The following is a 20,610-nucleotide window of genomic DNA, read 5'->3' on the forward strand; positions in this document are numbered from 1 at the left end:
GGGGGCCTTGCCATCAATGGTCGCTATGCGGGAGGTTTTTTGGCCTCCTGGGCCCCGACAACATTCATGTGCAGTTATAGATTTTGTACAGTACGTAATATGGCTCTGAGGAAGGTAAAGCCCAACTCGGGTGAGCAGTATACACAGGACCCGGTCACAGCAACTATTTACTGAGTGCCACCTATGTATGTACTCGGCTCAGGCCTCTAATTCAGACCCCTGTGCTCTTCGAAGTGCCACTAATAGGGGCGCCTGGGTGGCTCAGTCGGTTAAGCCTCCAGCTTCGGCTCAGGTCATGATCTCACAGTTTGCGGGTTCAAGCCCCGCGTCGGGCTCTGTGCTGACAGCTAGCCTGGAGCCTGCTTTGGATGCTGTGTCTCCCTCTGTATCTGACTCTCCCCTGCTTGTGCTGTCTCTCTGTCTCTCAAAAATAAATAAAAAACATGAAGTGCCACTGATAAGAAACATGGCAAGAATCCTTCCTTTCATCACTGGCCCCATGCCAGGGGCATTTGTTACTCCCCCGTTAAGAAGTTAAGTAGTATTAATTATATGTCACCTCAAGGAAGCCTCTCAGACTTGGTCCAGGTTAGGCCTTTCCTCCACCTCCAGGATTGTGCACTAGGTTGTGCACAATCTCCTTCATGACACCAAGTTACCCCAGGACAGAGGCTGCCTTGCTCATTTTTGTTAACTTTAGGGAGGAGCTAGCACACGAGCTGGCATAATGCTTATTGACTGACACCACCAACGAAAGGGCTCTAGACCTGAAAGAGATAGGAGAACTGAGGTTTAGAGTCACTCCCTTGACCCAGGTGTTTCATGTAGGTGATCCCATGGAATCCTCAACAGTACCTAGTGAGCCATCATTATTCCTGTCTTACAGATAAAGAAACTGAAAATCAGAAGAGGTAGACCTGTCCAAGATCATGTAGCCAAGAAGAGATAGGCCTGGACACGCTGCTAGAAGCTGAGAGAGGGTTTGCTACACATTCCTTCCCTTCACCCCTATTCTACATGAGTACAATGTCCAGAGACACAGCAAGCCTGATAAAAGAAGGCAAAATTTGGGGACAGGGTGCTGCATACATGGGGCTAATGGTGGAAACAGGGTCCCACAGAGGTGGGCATTTAAGTCTCCTCTCACCTCAAAAAGTCCAGCCCCTGTCTCTCCCAGGAACACAAACAGCTATGGGAAGGGCTTGGGCACAGTTATGTAGTGCTTTGGGAAGCCTGCCTCTAGCGTCATAATAGAAGTGCATTTATTTGGGCAGCTCTCTCCCACGCCCAGACCAAGTTCAGTCCTCAATATCGATGCACAAGTGAATATTTACCATTTTTTTCCTCTGTTGAGGGATCTGACAAAAGATCTGGGAAACCTGCAAGGGAAGGGGTAAAAGAAGGGAGATGGGCAGATACAAACCTTGGGCCTTTTGCCCCTGCCTAGAAATGTCACAAAGCATGAAGTCAACAGATAGGGCTCCTGGTCCTGTGCTTTGGCCCTGGGCCCTACCAGCCCCAACTTCACTGTAAAGACTACTATCTTTCACACGGGTCATATATCCCAGAGCTCACATGGCAGTCCCAAGTATAATTTTTCTGGTCCTTCTGTCAGTATACAGCCTTCTTTATGGTCCCCTCTGGGGGTTAGGTCCCCCCACCAACTATGTTCCTCAAGGGGTGCCTGGAATCCCATTCCTCTGGGATGAGTCAGTTGTTGCTCTTGGAATGATTAAGCCCATCATTCCCTAGGCCAATGAAAAGATCAGCAACTGCCACGGGTGTCCTGCATCCCAGTACTGGATACCTCCTACCATCAAAAAAACTCTCCCTCCAGCTGGTATTCTGACTCTGGAGGCTCAAAAAACAAGGTTAAGCCTTCTTTTCTGGGAAGGCTTTTAGAAGACAGTGATCCTAGCTCTACTCTTCTAATTCTTCCAGCCTGGGTTCCCTGCTTCAGTCTAGGAATCAATAGCCCTAGAGGAGCAGAAAAGAGGTTTGCTTAGAGATGCTGGTGCCCTCAGGCTCCTCCAGGCCTGGGGCAAAGTTAGAACTGAGGTTTGGGCTGAAACTGAAGCCAGGGATATTGGCAGGGGCTGCACCCTCACGCATCTGTTGGTGCTGACCTAGGTTGGAGCTGTGGGCAAATGCCTTGCCACATTGCAGGCAGGCATAGGGCTTCTCACTGTGGGCCATCTGATGGATGAGCAGGTCGGAATTCTGGCTGAAGCTCTTGCCACACTCACTGCCAAGTGTAAGGCTGCTAGCCTGAGTATGTTGGTGCTGCAGCAAATGTGAATGGTCTCCAAAACTTGCTGCAACTGGGGTACTTATAGGGCTTCTCGCCTGCATGGGAGCATTGGTGTCTAAGGAGCTTGGAGCTGTGGGTAGCTTTTGCCACATTCTGAACAGGCATAGGGTCATTCACCGAAGTAGATGTGCTGGTACTCAGTGAATTGGATGCCCTCACCAAAGCCACAGTCACACTCTGAACACTTGAAGGATCATTCTTAATTATATGTGTATGCTGGTGTCATCGGCAGTCTGAACTGTCGGTGAAGTTCTTGCCCCACTCACAATGATAAGGCTTCTCCCCAGTGTGTGAACATTGGGGCTTGAGCAGATAAGAGCTGTGCCCAAAGCAGTCACTGCACCAGGCAAACTAGTAAGAGCTTCGTACCCCTGTGAGCGCTGGTGCTGTAACAGGTTCCAGCTAAAGCTGAAGCTCTTCTGCAGTCCCCACAATAGGGTTTCTTGCCTCTTGTGCGCATACGGGTGCTGGATTAGACTGGAACTAACGCTGAGTCTTAGTACAGTCAGCAGGTACAGGACTTCTCAACGGTGTGCTGCTGTTGGTGTTTACCCAAGTAGAGCTATGGCCAAAAGCCTCCCCACACTCCGGAAACTTGTAGGGCCGGAACCCTGAGAGGGAAACCACAGTGTTGCTGGAGGTTGGGAGCTCAGGCTGTAGCAACGGCCACACGCAGGCCGGAGGTATGGTTTCTCGCCAGTGTGTATCTGGTAGTGCTTAACTAGATCTGAGCCACGTTGGAAGCTTCTGACACATTCCGAACAGTAGAGGGATTACCACCCACATGGTTGCTTTGGTGGTTAAGCTCAGGGAGGTAGGCTGCGGTCAGTCCACTCCCGGCACTCGAAGGCTTCGGGGATTGCAGGACAGTTCGTCTGTCAGAAGCTTCTTCCCTGGGCCAGAGCCCGACCTACATAGGTATTGCAAGTCCAGCAGCATTTCCCAGGCGGCTGGCTATCGCAGCCACACCAGGAAGGGCAGCTCTGGTGGAACAACTCTTCTAAAGAGGGTGGACCCGGGACTTCCTGGGATCCTAATGTCTGGTTTCCCTGCCGCTCCGCCCCGTACTAGTTCTCCCTTGCCCCTTCTGACGACGTTGACTGCGTCTCCGGGAAGAAAGCCCCGTTTCCTAAAAACCATCCACTCGGTACACAAGCACGGAGGTGAGACCTTCGGGACCCAGGGATCCAGCACAGGAAGCGGAAATGTCCAATAGCCGTGCCGCTCTAGGAAGTGGCAGGAAACGGTCTCGGTAGGTTTAACCCTCTCATTCACCTCACTGAGCAAGAGCTCCCAATCTGCAGCCAGGAACTTGACACTTTTGGCCTGGCTCGCGGTCCTGAGTCCGTCAACACGGACTTCGGTGCCCAGGCCATCACTGTGGGCAGCGAAGCGAGCCGGGAGGAAAAGGGTGTCGGTGTGATGGACACGCGGGGGGACGGAATAGCCACGTCACTTGGAGGAACACGGTACTGAGACTCCATGGTCGGATGTCTGGGTTCTCCAAAAGAACCAGCCCACTGGGAGGGAGTTGCCTCAATTTCCCCTCCATCCTAAGCGAGGCATGCTAAGCAAGGCGCGGACTACATATCCCAGCATGCACCGCACACGACTCTTGAGTTAGCACAACGATTAGATGACCATTACTCTCTACGTGTCTTCGGCGACTGCCCACAGTGCAGGGATCGAGAACTACAACTTCCAACTTGCAAAATAACTGCGGCGGCGCTACTTAAAAAGCGTCAGAGAGGAGGTGCCTGACCACGCCCCTCTCTCCCAGTTCCGCTCCCTTGGAAGAACAGCGAGGAGGGGGCGGAGCCTTAGGCTCGAGCCAAGATGGCGGCTGCGAAACCAACTCTCACGGACTCGCTCTCGTTTTGCCTCGCGCAGCTCACAGCGGCGGCCGGGGAGGGTCTAGGTGGGGGAAAGGACATAGCTACCAACGAGACACCCTTGGGGCGTGCGCTCTTTGTCCTCCGCACACGCCACGTCAAGGCAGCAGGGGGAATCGAGCGCTTCCGGGCGCGCGGCGGGCTCCGCCCCCTTCTCGCGCTGCTGCGGCGAGCGGCTGCAGCGGGTCCCGCCCCATCCCAGGCTGGCCCAGGCTCCGCCCCCTCGTCGGTCGAGTCAGCGACTTGTGATGGCCCCGCCCCTTCGTCGGGCCCTGCCCCCTCTGCGTCGTCGTCGTCGTCGTCCTCGCCGCCAGCGCGCCTGCGCAAGACCCTGGACTTGGCGCTTAGCATCCTAGCCAACTGCTGTACGGAAGGGGCGTGCCGGGCTGAAGTGCGCAGGCTCGGAGGCATTTTCTCTTTGGGTAAGTGCCCCGCCCTCATTTCCTAGAAGGATTCCACTCTATTCTTTCCTTCTCTGGGCTTGGGCGGAGTCTTGAGTTCTTTGTGTTGTATCCTGGTAGAACACGCCTTCTGACCGCGCAGCACTCCTAAACTCTCAATCCTTCAATACTTCCTTATAGATTATACCCGATCCTGGCTACTGAGTGGCCTTGTGCAGGGCTCCCATTTGATGAACTTGAGGTTAGAAGTTGTAGTGGTTTTCTGTGGTGAGCTAGACCAAGAGAACTGAGGCTAAGATTCCTTGTTGTAAAATTGAATAATAATAGCTACCTAGCAAAACTGAAGTAGGGAGAAAATGAAATACAAACATAGATCACAGATACTCTAAGCATGAACTAGGTACTTTGAGGTGTTAAAAACTAGCAAAGAACAAATCCTAACAAAAGATAGCAAGCTTTTCTGTGTACCAGCTAAGTTGGCGCCTCCTAGTGGCAATGTTGTGAACACAGTTTACAGAGTGCCTGCCAGTTTTGACGAAGTAAGTTTTGTTATTAGCATATAATTCAATCACTGCTCTGCATTAAAAAATTTTTTTTAACATTTATTCGTTTTTGAGAGACAGTATGAGGGGGGAAGGGGCAGAGAGAGAGGGAGACACAATCTGAAGTAGGCTCCAGGCTCTGAGCTGTCAGCACAGACCCCAGTGCAGGGCTCAAACCCACGAACTCTGAGATCATGACCTGAGCCGAAGTCGGAGACTTAAGGGACTGAGACACCCAGATGCCCCTGTTCTGCATTTTAAGTAATTCCTATATCCATCCACACTTATTCCTTCTTCTATTATGTGCCCCAGAGACTGGTGCCCAAGTGCTGGGCTGTGGTGATAGCTGACTTGCTTTAAGCCACTGTCCTTTCTCACGTTAACAATTGGACAGCCTCCTTGCTGCCCTCCCTGCCTTATTCGTTTCCCCCGTAATCCATTCTCCCCGTGGCTACCAGATTGTATCACTTCACTTCTATTCTTAAAACTCAATGTGGTTCCCAGTGCCTTCATATTCAAGTCTTGCCTGGCATTCGAGGTCCTTCATGAGAGCATAGCACAGACATGGGATCTCGCTTGTGGGCCTTTGCAAAGGCTGCTTCCAGACCCGACATGTCCTGTAACACCCCCACCCACCATCTTTCTAACAAATACCTACCTATTTAAGTTTTCAGGCCCAGTAAGTGTCAACCTTTTCTGGAGGCCTTTTCTGACCCTCTCAGGTCACATTCCTAAGGTCATTAATGAGAGAGACAAGAAGGGGCAGGACCCTCAAGAGACCAAATTATCTTGCAGTGACTATTCTTCAGTGTGTGAAGACAGACAGCATCCAGAACAGAACAGCCCGTGCTCTGGGGAACTTAGCCATGGAACCTGAGAGCTGTGGGGACATCCATTCTGCTGGTGAGAAGACTCTGAGCGTGGAGTTAGCTAGGGCTTGGGGTGGGAGAAGGGGCTTGGGTATCTCCTTGCTCACTCTTCATACTCCTCTTCCTTCTCCAGGTGCTGTTCCCTTGCTGGTCGAGAGCCTGACAGCCTGCCAGGACTCCCAGTGCCTGCAGAGTGTGGTGCGTGCCCTCCGCAACCTGGCCGACTCACCCCAGCACCGCCTGGCTCTGGCACAGCAGGGAGCAGTGCGCCCTCTGGCCGAGCTTCTGGCTGCTGCGCCAGACCCTGCACTGACCTTGGCCCTAGTCCGTGCCCTCTTGGAGCTGAGTCGAGGCTGCTCCCGGGCGTGTGCTGAGCAGCTAAGTCTGGGTGGGGGATTAGGCCCATTGGTCAGTTTGGCCTCCCACTCCAAAAAGGCAGTACGAGAGGCAACTATCTTGATCCTTGCCAACCTGTGTGCCCAGGGCCTTGTACGGCCTGCACTGGGCAATGCTGGTGGTGTGGAGGTACTACTGGATGAACTTCGGCGACGCAGGGGACTCAATGGGGCTGGCCCAGCCTCTCAGCAGCCCCTAGTACGGGCCGTGTGCCTGCTGTGCCGGGAGGCCATCAACCGGGCCCGGCTGCGGGATGCTGGTGGTTTGGAGCTGTTGATGGGCCTGCTTCGGGACCCTCGTGCCAGTGCCTGGCACCTTCGTGTCGTGGCTGCCCTTGTGGGCTTCCTCTATGATACTGGAGCCCTGGGTCGGCTACAAGCTCTGGGACTTGTACCTCTCTTGGCTGGGCAGCTGTGTGGTGATGCCGGTGAAGAGGAAGAAGAAGGAAGAGAAGCTGCTTCCTGGGACTTTCCTGAGGAGCAGACCCCTGAGCGGGCAGAACCTGGAAGCTTCCGAAGCCTAAGGTGAATCCCCACCTGACTGCTGTGGGTTGAGGGGTCTGGCTCTCTTCACGAGCCCATTCTGTCTCAGTCAACTCTTGTTGACTCTGATTCCTGATTCCTCATTCTCCCCAAATGTGACCACTTTCTAGTCATCATTAAACGCAACTCCTTTTTCCTGGGTCCGCCTTTGGCCTTGGCTGTACCCCAGCACATCTGAACTTTGGGACCCAGACAGGTTCACTGGACCATTTTTACTTTGTTGTCTGTTCTCCCCTCAATAGAATATAAATTCTAGGAGGACGGGGACTTTAGATTATTTATTACCTATGCCCGGTACCTAATACTGGGCTTTGTATATAATAGGTATCACTAACTGCCGATTCAGTTGGGGTATTTTTCCCTATTCCTTTTTCTCCTATCTCCCCTGACCCCCTTTCCTCTCCCTGGCTTCTGTCACCTAGTTTTACATGACAGCTCTTTGGCTCTGCTCCTTTGTTGTGGTTCTGGGTTCAGTCTCCCTGTTTTCCCCTCTACAGGTCATGGCTGATCTCCGAAGGCTACGCTGCAGGCCCGGGAGACATCTCTCCTGACTGGTCCCCTGAGCGATATCCCCCACCTCCACCGCCACCAGAGCCAGCTGAGCCAACCAGCCCCACCCTGGGCCCAGCCTCACTGCGGACGCCTCGCACACTGCGCACACCTGGCCGCAGCCCTGCTGCCACCTCTGAGGAGCCTTGGGGTCGCGAGGGGCCAGCGCTGCTGCTGTTGTCACGCTTCTCCCAGGCTCCCGACCCAAGTGGAGCATTGGTGACCAGCCCGGCCCTATGTGGCCTGCTGGCCTACGTGACGGGCTCACCAGGTCCACCGAGCCCACGGGCACTGCGCATCCTGACACGCCTTACCTGCAACCCTGCCTGTCTCGAGGCCTTTGTGCGCAGCTATGGTGCTGCACTGCTGCGTGCCTGGCTTGTGTTAGGTGTCGCCCCGGATGATTGGCCCACACTGCGTGCCCGCCCAGCTCGACGCCAGCACCGGGAGCTGGGTGTGTTCCCCATGAGAGGCCCCATCCCCCTCTGGTTCTGGACTGAGAACCTCACTTTGCTGTTCGTAGCTTTCTCACTGCCCTGCCTAGCCCACCATCCAACCTCAGTCACCAGGTGGGAAGAGGGAGGGACTCCCAGCATGCAAAGTTCTGCTCCGTCCTCTGCCCAAGTCTTCAGGCCTACATACCCCAACACGAGGCTTGTCCTAACAACTTAGAATCATGTTTGTCCATATTTCATTACCCAATCTGTTCTTATTTCTGCACTGTCCTGACTGTCTTCCCACTGGGCACAGTGAGTTGGAAAACTCCGGCTCAGGTGCCATGTCCTCCTGGCCCCCCACCAATCTCAACACTGCCAGGGACTGCCCTGTCTTCTGTGTCCTGACTGCATATTCTGAGTCCTTTAGAACCCAGATGTACTCCCTGACCATTACACTTTGTTCTTGCCCTTGATCTCCAGGTCCTAGCATCTGGACCCTTTCCCTCTAGGGCCTGCAGTCATCCCCTCTTCCATGCCCTGAGGTTTTAGCCTCATTCCTTTGAAGGACCCAGAGTTGGGACATTGACTCCCAATCTGACCTGCTCTGCTCCTCTCTGCAGGTGAGATGCTGCTGCAGAACCTGACCGTGCAGGCCGAATCACCCTTTGGAGTGGGTGCCCTCACTCATCTGCTGCTCTCTGGAAGCCCTGAGGACCGTGTGGCCTGCGCACTGACACTGCCCTTCATCTGTCGGTGAGGGGGATGTGGGTGCCTCACAGGGATCAGGAAAGCAAGGGTGCTATTCCCTAATGCCACCCTTTTACACCTTCTGAAAGATTCCCTTTCTTCCCAAAGGAAACCCTCTCTGTGGCGCCGGCTACTTCTGGACCAGGGCGGCCTCCGGCTTCTCCTCTCGGCACTAACTCGGCCGGCTCCACATCCACTCTTCCTCTTCTTTGCTGCGGACTCCCTTTCCTGCCTCCAAGGCCTGGTGTCTCCCACTGTGAGCCCAGCCCTCTCACCTACAATCCCCTTGGACCTAGATGCCCCCTCTCCTTGCCTTTATGAACATCTGCTGGGCCCAGCCCCCATCCCAGCCCCTGACCTGCACTTCCTACTGGACTCAGGCCTACGGCTCCCTGCCCAGCGAGCTGCCTCAGCCACTGCCTCCCCTTTCTTCCGGGCCTTGCTAGCTGGCAGCTTTGCCGAAGCCCAGATGGACCTGGTGCCACTTCGAGGCCTGTCACCCAGTGCAGCCTGGCCTGTCCTGCACCACTTGCATGGCTGCCGGGGCTGTGGGGCTGCCCTGGGGCCTGTGCCCCCACCAGGCCAGCCCTTGCTGGGCTCAGAGGCTGAGGAGGCCCTGGAGGCTGCTGGCCGTTTTTTGCTCCCTGGGCTGGAGGAGGAGCTGGAAGAGGCTGTGGGCCATATCCACCTGGGACCCCATGGTGGCCCAGAGTCAGTGGGTGAAGTATTCCGCTTGGGCCGGCCCCGGCTGGTTGCCCATTGTGCCCGCTGGACCCTGGGACCAGGGCAGTGCCCACGGAAACGGGCCTTGGCCTTAGTTGGGCTTGTGGAAGCAGCAGGCGAGGAGTCAGGGCCCCTGACTGAGGCTTTATTGGCTGTGGTAATGGGGGTTGAACTTGGGGGCAAGGGTTCCAGCTTAGACTGTTGATGTCCCCTGGCAAGGGATCCAAGGATGAGTTGGCTATGAAGAAGGACTTCCTCAGAGCAGCATAAGAGGAGGTTGAGCGGAAGTCACCATTGAGGACCGATGAAAGAAAGGAACCATACCCCAGGATGATGGTCTGAAGACGCCAGGGTCTGAGTGTGGGACCCACAGGTGGAGAACAGCCCAGGGCTCCAGGCACCTGGCCTGGGCCAGCCTTCCAGAGTTGAGATTAAAAACTTTGGAATCGGATACCCCTATTGTGTGATGTCTCTGCTTACTTTCTTGTGAGAGTCATCCCCCCCCCTCCCTTCACCCATCAAACAGGGTCTTATCCAGGTTGCTGTGTCTCACTACAGGCCACCCTCGGTGTGTAGGAGCTTAATAAGTAAGTATGCAGTGGTTCCTGGAGTCCTGGGATAGTCGAGTACTGGGGGAAGCCTGCTTCTTGCTTACGCAACTTCATTGCCCAGACACCCAGCTAGACCCACAGACTTCGGTTAGTGTCTTTTGAAGGGGCTGGGCTGAGGCAAAGCTGTGAGGGTGGGGATGTATGTCCAAGGCCTTGGCATTACTGTTTCCTGAGTGATCTTTACTCATCTTCAGTCTTCAGTCTCTGTCTGTTTTCATCTCTTGGACCAAATGTCCTTCTGCTACTAGCCTGAAGGAAGACCTCTATGTTCCTACGGTCCCTGAGGCCCTGTCTTAGTTTTGCTGAGAAAGGGCCAGAGCTCCAGGCTGTATTCAGCTCATGTTGTGCTAGATGTGGTCTCTCAAGGCGGGATCTACATCACCAGGATCCCAGATCACTAAGCCACTCAGGTGGCAGCTTGACTTCAAGGAGGGTGGGCGCCTGGACAGCGCTGCCAGGCAGCTTTGGGGGAGCTAAAGTTGACACTTGCTAGCTCTGTGCTTCTGTACGTGTCCAGGTCTCTGTTCTTAGACTGTGCGTTAGAACTACCCAGAGAGCTTTTTAAAAATACTGATGCCTAGGTTCTTTCTCATTGAATTGGACTGAGGGGAGGATGCCCTGGGCATCAATATTTTTAAAAAGCGTCCCAGATTGTTTTAATTTGCTGCTGTGTTGAGACCCACAGTCTAAGGGCTGCAACATCGTTGTGCCTGTCCAAACTCATCTCTTAAGTGTTCACTTCCACCTTGATTTCTTGGGGTCTCAGTCCAGAGAAGGCCCTTGTTCCTTTGTGGCTGGAGTCTGTGTTTTCTCCGTGTTCGCCAGTATCTTGAGGAAGGGCTCTTTCCTACGGGTCACCTCGGTGTTGGGGAAAGGCTTTGTCTTGAAGGTTGGCTGTGGTCTGTTTGCCTGAAAGTGTTTTCCCTGAGTCTCCATGGGGCTTGGTCCTGGGTTCAGTTTGCCAGTGTCTATATGTTTGTTTCCAAGTTTTGGAGAGAAGGTCTTGGCTTAGAGGGTGGGAGAGTTTGTGTCTGTCTGTCTCCATTTCTGGGAGATTTGTGTCTCGTATATGTGCCATCTGGTATATCTGTTCATGTCATTGTCTATCAGGGTCTCTAAGGGACTGTCCCTGAACATGCTGTCTGTCTTTAGAACCATCACCTCTGCCCCCAACCCAACAATTCTATCTGGAGCAAGTCTCTCAGGAATGGACTGAGTGGACACCTTGGTCTATCGAGGACTCAGTCTGGTAGCTTTGGTGGGGAGTGTCTGCTTAGGGGCCTGCATCTGGTCTAAGAGTCTCACTGAGCAGAGGATCCCCAGTTTGGTCTGGGAGAGCCTCTTCTCTGACTTGGGCTCTGGCCGCCTGGGGCTCCCTGTAGCTGAGGCCAGGGCTGGGGTGTGGCTGCCTCCGCGGCAGACAGGCAGGCGGGCTGGGCCTGGGTGGGCCCTGGCCCTCCTTCCTTTACACGCCCCCATCCTGGGTTCTCCCGTTCTTTGCACCCTCGCTCCCCCCCTCGCCCCCCCATCCCCATCCCAGCGGGTCCCGGCTTCCTTACATGGTCACGGCCGGGCCTCCAACTCCCGGACGTCCCCCACCCCCCGCCCCCACCGGACACAGCCCCCGCCCTGCTCGCCCCGCGTGCGGTGCGCCCCGCCATGGAGGACCTGGGTGAGTGGGGCTCGGGTCCCCTTATCCCCAGCTCCTCACCGCGATCTGGGCCCGCTTCCCCATCCTGGACTCCTCTTGCACTCCCCAAATCGCCCCCTCCCTGCCTTCTGTCTTCTTGATTCTGGACTCTGCCCGCGCCTCCTTTCCGACTCCACGTCCCCCTTCCTGCCTCTCCCTTCCTGCCTTTTCCCAGACTGGCCGCTCCCTCCCTTCTTCCTTCGCTCAGCTCCTCCAGCTGCGGATGGGCTGGGAGGTGCTGCGCCCGCCAGTGGGCGCCTCGGCTCAGGGAGGCGGAAGGGTTAAAGGGGTCTTGAGTCCTGGACTGGGAAAGTAGACGGGAATGGAAAATATGACATCAAATTTTACAGTAGAAAATGGGCCTGCCTCAGAGTTTAGGGGAAGAAAAGAGTTAAGGGACCCTAAGTATGGTAGGGGTCGGGTCTTTTTGGGCAGAAAGAGAATAGATGAGTGCCAAGATGCCAGAAGAGGTTAAGGGTTCCCCTGTGGTACTCAGAGATGAGTAAAGGAGTAGGGACTTCTAGATTCTGGAAAGGAAAGGATTCAAAGAATCTAGATCTGGGGATGGTGAGGGGTGTCTTGGAGGAGGGAGGACCCAGGCATCTCCTCCACCTGGTCTGTTGTTAAGACTGTGCTCTCCATAGGTGAGAAGGGGTTCAGGCACCCTTTGGTGGGTGGGTACTGATCAGTAGGGGTAACCGGCTTATATGTAAAATAAGCCAATCAGAAAGCAGGTCCCAGCAGACTTGCCAATGAGGGGCATAGGGAGGAACCCAGTGCCTGGAGTTTCGCTGGAGCTGGGCAGGTCTGTTTAGGTGGGGGGTGGGGGTGGGGGGTGGGGGGCAGGAATTAGTGGGCAGAAAGAGCATCCAACCAGAAAGTTGGGTGCCAGGCATACTGCCAATTGAGCAATTTGGGGTGAAGCCAAATTTGACTTGGGTAAATATTCAATTTTGACTGCATCAGGGAAGATGCAGAAAATAAAAGAATCAGGCAGCTTTTGTGCGTGACTCCCAAGACGAGCCATTTGGGACGTTTTTGGTCATAAACATTCCCTGCTGCACTTCTACTTCTCTCTGCCTTTGGTCTGGCCTGTGTTTCCACTTGATTCTTAACTTCTGCATACCATACTGGAAAACAGGGTGGGAGCCTGGCTTCAGGGGTGGGGACTCCAAGCCTCTTTACCTGAGTCTTAATTGGCTTCTACCTCTCCCAGTTTCCAGGCCCCTCACCTGTTTCCTTAATTCTGGCTTCTGTCCTCCTCAACTGCTGCTTACTTGGAACCCTTATCTTCTAATTTCTTGAGTCCCTGTCTCTGCTCTAACCTTAACCTCTCAGCTTCTCATCCTGATGGATGCTCCCCCGCAGATGCCCTGCTGTCTGACCTGGAGACCACCACCTCACACATGCCAAGGTCAGGGACTCCAAAAGAGCGGTCCTCGGAGCCCTTCACATCTCCCCTCCCCTATGGCCACCAGCCACAGGTGAGATCAAATGTGGGGGGCTGGGGTGACACTAGGGCCAAGTTTGGCCAGGGCAAGGGGAATCTGAGCTTGAGTGGGGCAAGTACAGCCCTATCATCTCACACATGTGTCCTTCTCTCTGTAGACAGGATCTGGGGACTCTTCTGGAGCCTCTGGGGACAAGGACCATCTATACAGGTGAGGGGCCTGGACACTGGGGGAGGCAGAAGCCAATTAAGACTCAGGTAAAGAGGCTTGGATTCCCCACCCCTGAACCCAGGCTTCCACCCTGTTTTCCAGTACGGTATGCAAGCCTCGGTCCCCAAAGCCTGCAGCTCCTGCAGCCCCTCCATTCTCCTCTTCCAGTGGTGTCTTGGGCACAGGGCTCTGTGAACTAGACAGATTGCTTCAGGAACTTAATGCTACCCAGTTCAACATCACAGGTACCAGGTCACAGAGATAGGCTTTGATGGGATGGGGGCAGGGTCGGGAAGGGAAGAGACTGAGGAGTATCCTCTTTACAAGGTAGTAGTTAAAGGGACACAAGCCTTAACTGGAAGGGGATAGAGTATGGCCCCATGTCCAGTGCCCTTCTCTCCTCTCTGCAGATGAAATAATGTCTCAGTTCCCATCTAGCAAGGAGACTGCAGGGGACCAGAAGGAGGACCAATCTGAGGACAAGAAAAGGGCCAGCCTGTGAGTTTGACATAACTGCTGGTAGAATTGGGAGAGAGGTTGACAGATGCCTGAGTTACTGGAGGATAGCATTAATTCCTCTGGGAGGCTCTGAGCTGACACAAGTTGTGTTCTTCACAGCCCTCCTAGCCCATCCCCTGTCCTCCCAAAGCCTTCAGCAACCTCGGCTACCCTGGAGTTGGATAGGCTGATGGCTTCACTGTCTGACTTCCGTGTCCAGAACCATGTGAGTCAGGCAGGAGGTGGGCCATTGTGGATTTGTGGCTCCCCAACCCCCTTTAGAATCTTCTATTTCTACTGCCTTGCTGACTCAACTCTCATGTCCTTCTTGCTGCAGCTTCCAGCCTCCGGGTCAGCTCAGCCACCAGTGCCAAGCTCTGTGAATGAGGGGTCTCCATCCTCACCGGAGCAGACTAGCAAGGGCAGCCTAGACACCATGCTGGGGCTGCTGCAGTCTGATCTTAGCCGCCGTGGTGTTCCCACCCAGACCAAGGGCCTCTGTGGCTCCTGCAATAAACCTATTGCTGGGCAAGTAAGTGGAGAGACCCATGGACCCATCCTTACTGAGAGCCTGACTTTGTGCTGTTCTCTTTTAGTAAATGACCCTGGGAAGTGGGTATTACTGTTGTTCATGTTTTACAGATGAGAAAACTAGAGCTCTGAGTCACATTGCATGTAAGTGGTAGGATAAGTATGAGAATTCCAACCCAGTTACCTTTGATTGTGGTTCTACTCTGTGCAGGCACTGTTCTAGCTCAATTACAAAACTTCGTCTCTCTTAGTCTTCACAAAAGTCTTATTGGTGTCACCTACCATTTCTCAGGCACCCACAAAAGATGTTTTTGCTCCCCCAGCGTCTGGTGTGTGAACTCTGGTTCTTGGCTTATTGACTGAGTAGATTTTTTTTTAATGTTTATTTGTGAGAGAGACAGACAGAGCATGTTGGGGGAGGGGCACACGGAGAGGGAGACACAGAATCTGAAGCAGGCTCCAGGCTCTGAGTTGTCAGCACAGAGCCCAACGTGGGGCTTGAATTCACGGACCGCAAGATCATGACCTGAGCCGAAGTCAGTTGCTTAACCAACTGAGCCACCCAGGTGTCCCTGAGTAGGTGTTATTGATAACAGCTGTGCCCAGGGGTTGACCTAGATACTCTTGCTAGATTTAGTGCCCTGCTTCCATCCCAGAATTTCCAATCTTAGCAAAGCAGGGTGGCATTGTGACTTTTGTGGGTCCTAGGCACTTTCACCTTCATGGGTCCCTCCCTCCATTAAAGAAAAAATTAAAATTGTGTTTTCTGTTGGTATAAAGAATTTCTTAATATTATAATATATTAAATCATGTTCTTCTAGCTCATTTTTTTCTTCTGATTTTAAAAGTAATTACAACATTTTCATGGGCTTCTAAAATTGAGGGTCCTTAAGTACTGTGCTGAAAGACCTTGGTTGAATCTCTGTCACTTACAGACTGACTTGAACATTAGGTTCTTCATCCTAATCTCTTAGGGTGAGTGGGAAGAAATGAGTGAAGGGAGTTAAATGGGAAAAAGAGAAAAAAAAAAAAGGAAACTTGAAATGTGCCACATAAATCTTAGCTCACTGGGCGCATGGCAGCTCCAGGACCACTCTGACCCAAGCCTCACCCTCAACTCGCAGGTGGTGACCGCATTGGGCCGCGCTTGGCACCCTGAGCACTTCATTTGTGGTGGCTGTTCCATGGCCCTGGGAGGCAGCAGCTTCTTCGAGAAGGATGGAGCCCCCTTCTGCCCTGAGTGCTACTTTGAGCGCTTCTCCCCACGTTGTGGCCTCTGCAATCAACCCATCCGACATGTGAGTCCCACCTGTCCCACAAACCCCGCCTCACCCAGGGAGTCTGTGGGGTGGTCCCCATTCACTCACAGCCCCCTCCCACCCATGCTAAGCCCCTTGGCTTCATCCGCCCACTCTCTTTGACTTCCAAGTTCCTTGTTAGGTCTCTAGTGCCTCAAGCTCCTACTTAAACCCATTTCCATGGGTTCAGGGTGGGAGAGGAAGGGAAAAAGAGACAGAAAGCCATACTGAGTGTCCTTGTTCATGCCCCACAGAAGATGGTCACTGCCTTGGGGACCCATTGGCACCCAGAGCATTTCTGCTGCGTCAGTTGTGGGGAGCCCTTCGGAGACGAGGGTGAGAACTTGGCTCCAGTCTTGTAAGCCCCGGGTCTGCTCAACATCCTGCCTAACCCACGTTGCTCCAGCCTGCTAAGACCTCCCATCTTCTGGCCCCACCCTCTCCCGCTTCCGACTCCACCATCCTATCCCCTGCCACTAGGCCCTCACCCCTGACCCCATCCCTGCCTCTCTACTGCTCATTCTGACCGCCCCTCGTCTGGCCGCACAGTCTCAGCTCTTGCAAGTCTCAGGTGCAGCCTGCACCCTTGCCTTTCTGCCCTGTTCCTGCCCCTAGGTTTCCATGAGCGCGAGGGCCGCCCCTACTGCCGCCGGGACTTCCTGCAGCTGTTCGCCCCGCGCTGCCAGGGCTGTCAGGGCCCCATTCTGGATAACTACATATCTGCGCTCAGCGCCCTCTGGCACCCGGACTGTTTCGTCTGCAGGGTGCGATGCCGTGGGTGGGGGGGAGGCGGGGCGGGGGTGGTGGTGGATGGGGAGCTGGACCAAAAGGGGAGCCCAACTAGGAGCCTGGGCCCAGGCGGTTATTCGAGGCAGGGTGTGTCACATCTGGGTTGGGGCTGTGGAGGGTGGGGTTGTCACAGTGGGTTATTAAGCTCCTAAAGCGAATTATCTGATGAGGGGGTTGGGGACTGATCTATCGTTTCTCGGCCACCCTTCCCCAGGAGTGCTTCGCTCCCTTCTCGGGAGGCAGCTTTTTTGAACACGAGGGCCGCCCGCTGTGCGAGAATCACTTCCACGCACGACGTGGTTCATTGTGCGCTACGTGTGGCCTCCCGGTGACCGGTCGCTGTGTGTCGGCCCTGGGCCGCCGCTTCCACCCAGACCACTTCACCTGCACCTTCTGCCTGCGCCCTCTCACCAAGGGCTCCTTCCAAGAGCGTGCAGGCAAGCCCTACTGCCAGCCCTGCTTTGTCAAGCTCTTCGGCTAACTGCCTGTGGGGCTTCCTCTCCAAGCCCCCCCTCCCCCTGGAACACCAAGGCCCTAGAGACTCCACCCTTCCCCAAAAGACGTGCTGTCCACATCCCAATGCCTTGCTCTTTGAGCTTGGGGCCCTCCCCACACCATCCTGTGAGGCCCTGCCCCTAAGGTACTGTACTCTTAAGTTCTTTGTGGTCAATTCAGAAAGGGTCCAGCCACTTTCAAGGCCATGCTCCCCCAAAATGGGTCTCACACTATAGAGCCACCCTGTGTGAACTCCTCACTTTATCCCCATCCTTGAGGGAACCCGCTGATGGGGCAATTCCAACGAATCAGAAGACAGGCCAGGACATCCCTGCTCCCCGCTCCCTCACTATTCTGTGCACTTTTTTCTACCTACATAAAAACACGTTCCACATCACACTGGTGCTGTGTCTCTGACTGCAGGTTTGGTGGACAGGGCGGGGAAGCCTTGCATGGGGAAACCCTGCCTCTGGTGGCTCTAGGTCACCACCCTCTGGCCGCAGTGGGACCTATAGCCTTAGCCCTTGCATGCTGTCTGCATATTAAATGAGCCTGCACAGGATTGTACAGATAGTGGCAAGCCAAGACAGGAGCTCAGGCTGAGCCCCGTGGAACCTTCCCACCCTCATTCCCCACTTCTTTAGCTCCATATATTCTTTATCACTGTCTCCACCCTCACCACCTTGTCTAATTTCCAGATTTTTAAGACCCTCAGGGGTTCCATCCAGAAGTGCCAGTTTATGCCCATCCGTTGGATCTGGGCACTAAGGCACACCTTTCCTCTTATTTGTATGGACTCATAACATCTCCCCTAGGCAGAGGATGGCAAGTGGGATGGTCAGGACAGAGACTGAAGGAAGCACTAGGGGCTGTAGAAGCCAGAAGGAGGCTTCTAACTCAGATCAGGAGTCAAGGAGCTAAGCCCCAGCAGAAAGGGGTGGGGCCAGGGATTTTTAGGTGTGGAGTTTAGACTCTATTTGAATCCCCAAACCCTTTTCTGAGTCCCTGAACCTTCACTTTGGACCCTGCAATTCCATAGTGAGGGGTCTGGATTCCTGGGTCTAAACTATAGAAGAAGCCTTTGAGGCTGGAAATGATGGATTGATTCTCAGAGGCCCTTCCTACTTGAGGAAGACCTAGTGGCCAAGGAGAGCATGTGTGGGTAAGAGACAAAGGTGAGATGGTTTCTGTCCCTGCCTTGAGCTCACCTCAGGTGATATGGGTATCCTTTCCTTTCTGAGGCTTCTCTCCCTAGGTCTTCCCAGGCCTGTTCTTCTCTTTCCATATATTCTCCCTGGGGAACGCTATCTATTTCCTGGATGGTAACTACCTCCCTGTCTTGAGGATGCTCAAATTGCCCTCTTCCCATCTCAGTTCATTCATTTCACCAGTATTCATTGACTATGTGCTGTGGCAGGCTCTATACTTAGTGCTGGGAGACCTTAGGGAACTAAGCAAACATGCTTCTTGACCTCTTAGAGCTCAAGTCTAGTAGAGGAGACAGATGACAAACAAGTACACAAGTGACATGTGTGATGAACTAATGGAGACTTTCCTGATGGTTTAAGTGAAGTTCACTCTTCCCCCTCGTTTCCATCTGCAGCACCTCCCTAGTCCCTCATGGCACTTCTCTATTACAAATCGGTGTTTATTTGTTGCTTATGTCTGTTTCTGAAACTTGAATGCAAGCTCCTCAGAGCTTGTCTGTCAGAGTACATGTTGGTTTTGCTTACCATTGTCTCCCCAGTTTCTAGAATGCTATCTAGCATGTGGTAGGTGCTCAATAAATATTTGTTCATGAAGGAAGGAATGAGGAAGAAAGGAAAGGAGGGAAGGTGAAAAGGGGGAAAAAACAGAAGTTGGGGAAGGGATTCCTTTAACCAGAGAGTCAATCCCTGTGAATATGTAATGTGTAAGTTGAGACTTGGAAGGTTGACAAAAAACAGTCAGGCAAAGAGCTTGAGGAGAGCATTTTGGGCAGAGGAAACAGTAAGGCCAGGAGGCAGGAAGGAGTTTGGCATATTAAGAGAAATGAAAGAAGGTCATCATATGGCTGGATTAGAGAGAGGACGGGGAAGAATAGTGGAAGATGAGATCAAAGAGGAAATAAGTGCCACCTCATGAAGGGTCTGTGGGCACAAAGACAGCATATAGATTTTAAATGCCTATAATCCCAATATGTCCTGACACTTGCACCTGGATTTTTCTCAGGCACTTCAAATTTATCACCCCTTGAAGCAGACGGTGTGGATGCCCTGCCCATATCCACTTGGCCCACCATGTAGACAGTTCTCAGACACTCTGTCTCCCCAGCTGTCCCCTGAGTTTCAGTCTCTCTGGGATAACAAATGTGCTCCTGTACCCAACAGGCCTGAAGTGGGAGGAGGAGGTTGTATAAGCTGAGAGACAGAAATTGATAAGTACTCTAACTCTGAGGGGTGAGTTCTGAGGTTTGTGTCTCAAAGACTCCTCATTGGGATTGTTCACAGTGGTAGCCTTTTAGTCAACATGCCCTTTATTGATTTTTCTTCTTTCTTTGTCTCACTTCCCCACTCCTCCATAGTCCTTCCTGGGGTCACCACCCGAGAAAAATCTTTGCATTCAATTCTCATCTTAGGGTCTGCTTTTGAAGGGACCCAAACTAAAACATTCCTTAAATATAACTCATAGACCCCTAAAATATTTTCTGTTCTCCATCTCAGGAATGAACCCAACTGTCATAATCAGATATCCAAATCCGATCAATTCTTCTAGAAAGGCAGAGATACTGATATTTATCAACATCTCCCTTCTTGTAGTCAGCCCCGTGCTGAGCAATGGGACCCTAGAGATGAATCTGATCATGTCCTGCTTGTGGGTAGTCTCTAGTCTGTTGGGAAGGCAGACCTGGACCCATATAAGGACAACACAATGTGCTCAGAACTATATCAACAAAGTCAGAGAAGTCTTTCCTGAAGAGTTGACATGGGCTGGGTACTGATGACTACCACTTGAGAAGTAGGAGTGGGCCGTTTGGGAGGCAAGAAGGCATTCAAAGCAGAAGGCACGGCTTGGGCAAAAGTTTGGGTATGTGAAAATACATGGGCTAGACAGGGCAAGGGAGTTGGAGGGAAATATGATTTCACTCTAGGTTTGGTACAGAGGAGCAAGGGGAGGGGTAGGCAGGAGTCAGGGTGTGGCAGGCCTTGAACATCAGGCTGAAGATCTCCTACTTCCAAGTATGATGGGGAACTGGGAAGAGCTTCTAAGCAGGGGAGTGACACTGTCAGATTTGGATTTGAAAATGATCCCTCTGGATTAGTCACAACCAGGAGATTGGCTCAGCCCTGCTCCCTAGGTCAAGGCTGATGGGTGAGAATATTTAGGGGGTGAAAGGAGCGATTTTGAGCCTGGGGCACTGGGGAAGGGGTGGGAGCTAAGGCCCAGGAAGGAGTGCTCCTGAACTTGAAAGTGACCATCTCCAAAGGAGGAGCTTTGGGCCTTGATGTGACCTGACTCAGCTAAACAAAGCTAGGGAGGGGCGACAAGACCTGAGGGACTTGTCGGCTCACTGCTCCTGAGGTAACCATTAATCCCTCTCCTGGGGAAATCCAGGGTCTGGTCCCTAGAGGGACAGATCCTAGGCAGA

The 20,610-nt window shown here is 53.3% G+C and overlaps 3 protein-coding genes across 6 annotated transcripts in view; 2 read left to right on the top strand and 1 right to left on the bottom strand.

Annotated features, from left to right (window-relative positions):
- LOC115297841 (zinc finger protein 660-like) overlaps nt 1–2,735 on the bottom strand; it is an 11,804-nt gene extending 9,069 nt beyond the window's left edge. The window contains exons 1-2 of one of the 2 annotated variants that reach the window (XR_003911490.1): nt 1,148–1,175; nt 560–767 (exon numbers count right to left, since the gene is read on the bottom strand). Coding sequence is in view for 1 of the 2 variants with exons in the window: in XM_029945984.1 (XP_029801844.1) it covers nt 2,127–2,424 (298 nt within the window). In the remaining variant the exon portion in view is untranslated. Of the gene's footprint in view, nt 1–559; nt 768–1,147; nt 1,176–2,126 lie in introns of those variants that run through there. The other variant, XM_029945984.1, reaches the window with a different exon arrangement.
- A 1,385-nt stretch (nt 2,736–4,120) lies between these two features.
- Nucleotides 4,121–9,862, top strand: ARMC5 (armadillo repeat containing 5). The gene is made up of 6 exons (XM_029945978.1): nt 4,121–4,625; nt 5,942–6,049; nt 6,149–6,935; nt 7,451–7,956; nt 8,560–8,692; nt 8,795–9,862. The coding sequence occupies exons 1-6, from the start codon at nt 4,148–4,150 to the stop codon at nt 9,612–9,614; spliced, it is 2,832 nt and encodes a 943-aa protein (XP_029801838.1). The 5' UTR covers nt 4,121–4,147; the 3' UTR covers nt 9,615–9,862.
- A 1,771-nt stretch (nt 9,863–11,633) lies between these two features.
- TGFB1I1 (transforming growth factor beta 1 induced transcript 1) lies at nt 11,634–17,381 on the top strand. Of its 3 annotated transcripts, none has more exons than XM_029945980.1 (11): nt 11,634–11,692; nt 13,079–13,194; nt 13,319–13,371; nt 13,474–13,616; nt 13,782–13,869; nt 13,990–14,095; nt 14,207–14,401; nt 15,525–15,698; nt 15,953–16,034; nt 16,314–16,462; nt 16,702–17,381. In XM_029945980.1, the coding sequence occupies exons 1-11, from the start codon at nt 11,680–11,682 to the stop codon at nt 16,966–16,968; spliced, it is 1,386 nt and encodes a 461-aa protein (XP_029801840.1). In that variant the 5' UTR covers nt 11,634–11,679; the 3' UTR covers nt 16,969–17,381. The 3 variants fall into 3 exon arrangements, with proteins under 3 accessions (XP_029801840.1, XP_029801839.1, XP_029801841.1); XM_029945979.1 differs by having other exon boundaries at nt 11,655–11,692; nt 13,049–13,194; XM_029945981.1 differs by lacking the exon at nt 11,634–11,692 and adding an exon at nt 12,337–12,354.
- Nucleotides 17,382–20,610: the final 3,229 nt, after the last annotated feature.

This window comes from Suricata suricatta, chromosome 8, assembly GCF_006229205.1.
Source record: "Suricata suricatta isolate VVHF042 chromosome 8, meerkat_22Aug2017_6uvM2_HiC, whole genome shotgun sequence".
Lineage (NCBI taxonomy): Eukaryota > Metazoa > Chordata > Mammalia > Carnivora > Herpestidae > Suricata > Suricata suricatta.

What these genes read in the sequence shown, in the direction of transcription:
- TGFB1I1 (XM_029945979.1), top strand. An exon ending in TACCCAGTTCAACATCACAG is followed by an intron (nt 13,617 to 13,781) that starts GTACCAGGTCAC and finishes TCCTCTCTGCAG; the next exon opens with ATGAAATAATGTCTCAGTTC. An exon ending in CGGACTGTTTCGTCTGCAGG is followed by an intron (nt 16,463 to 16,701) that starts GTGCGATGCCGT and finishes ACCCTTCCCCAG; the next exon opens with GAGTGCTTCGCTCCCTTCTC.
- ARMC5 (XM_029945978.1), top strand. Translation starts at nt 4,148, where the DNA reads ATGGCGGCTGCGAAACCAACTCTCACGGACTCGCTCTCGTTTTGCCTC. An exon ending in ACGCCAGCACCGGGAGCTGG is followed by an intron (nt 7,957 to 8,559) that starts GTGTGTTCCCCA and finishes TCCTCTCTGCAG; the next exon opens with GTGAGATGCTGCTGCAGAAC. An exon ending in ACACTGCCCTTCATCTGTCG is followed by an intron (nt 8,693 to 8,794) that starts GTGAGGGGGATG and finishes TTCTTCCCAAAG; the next exon opens with GAAACCCTCTCTGTGGCGCC.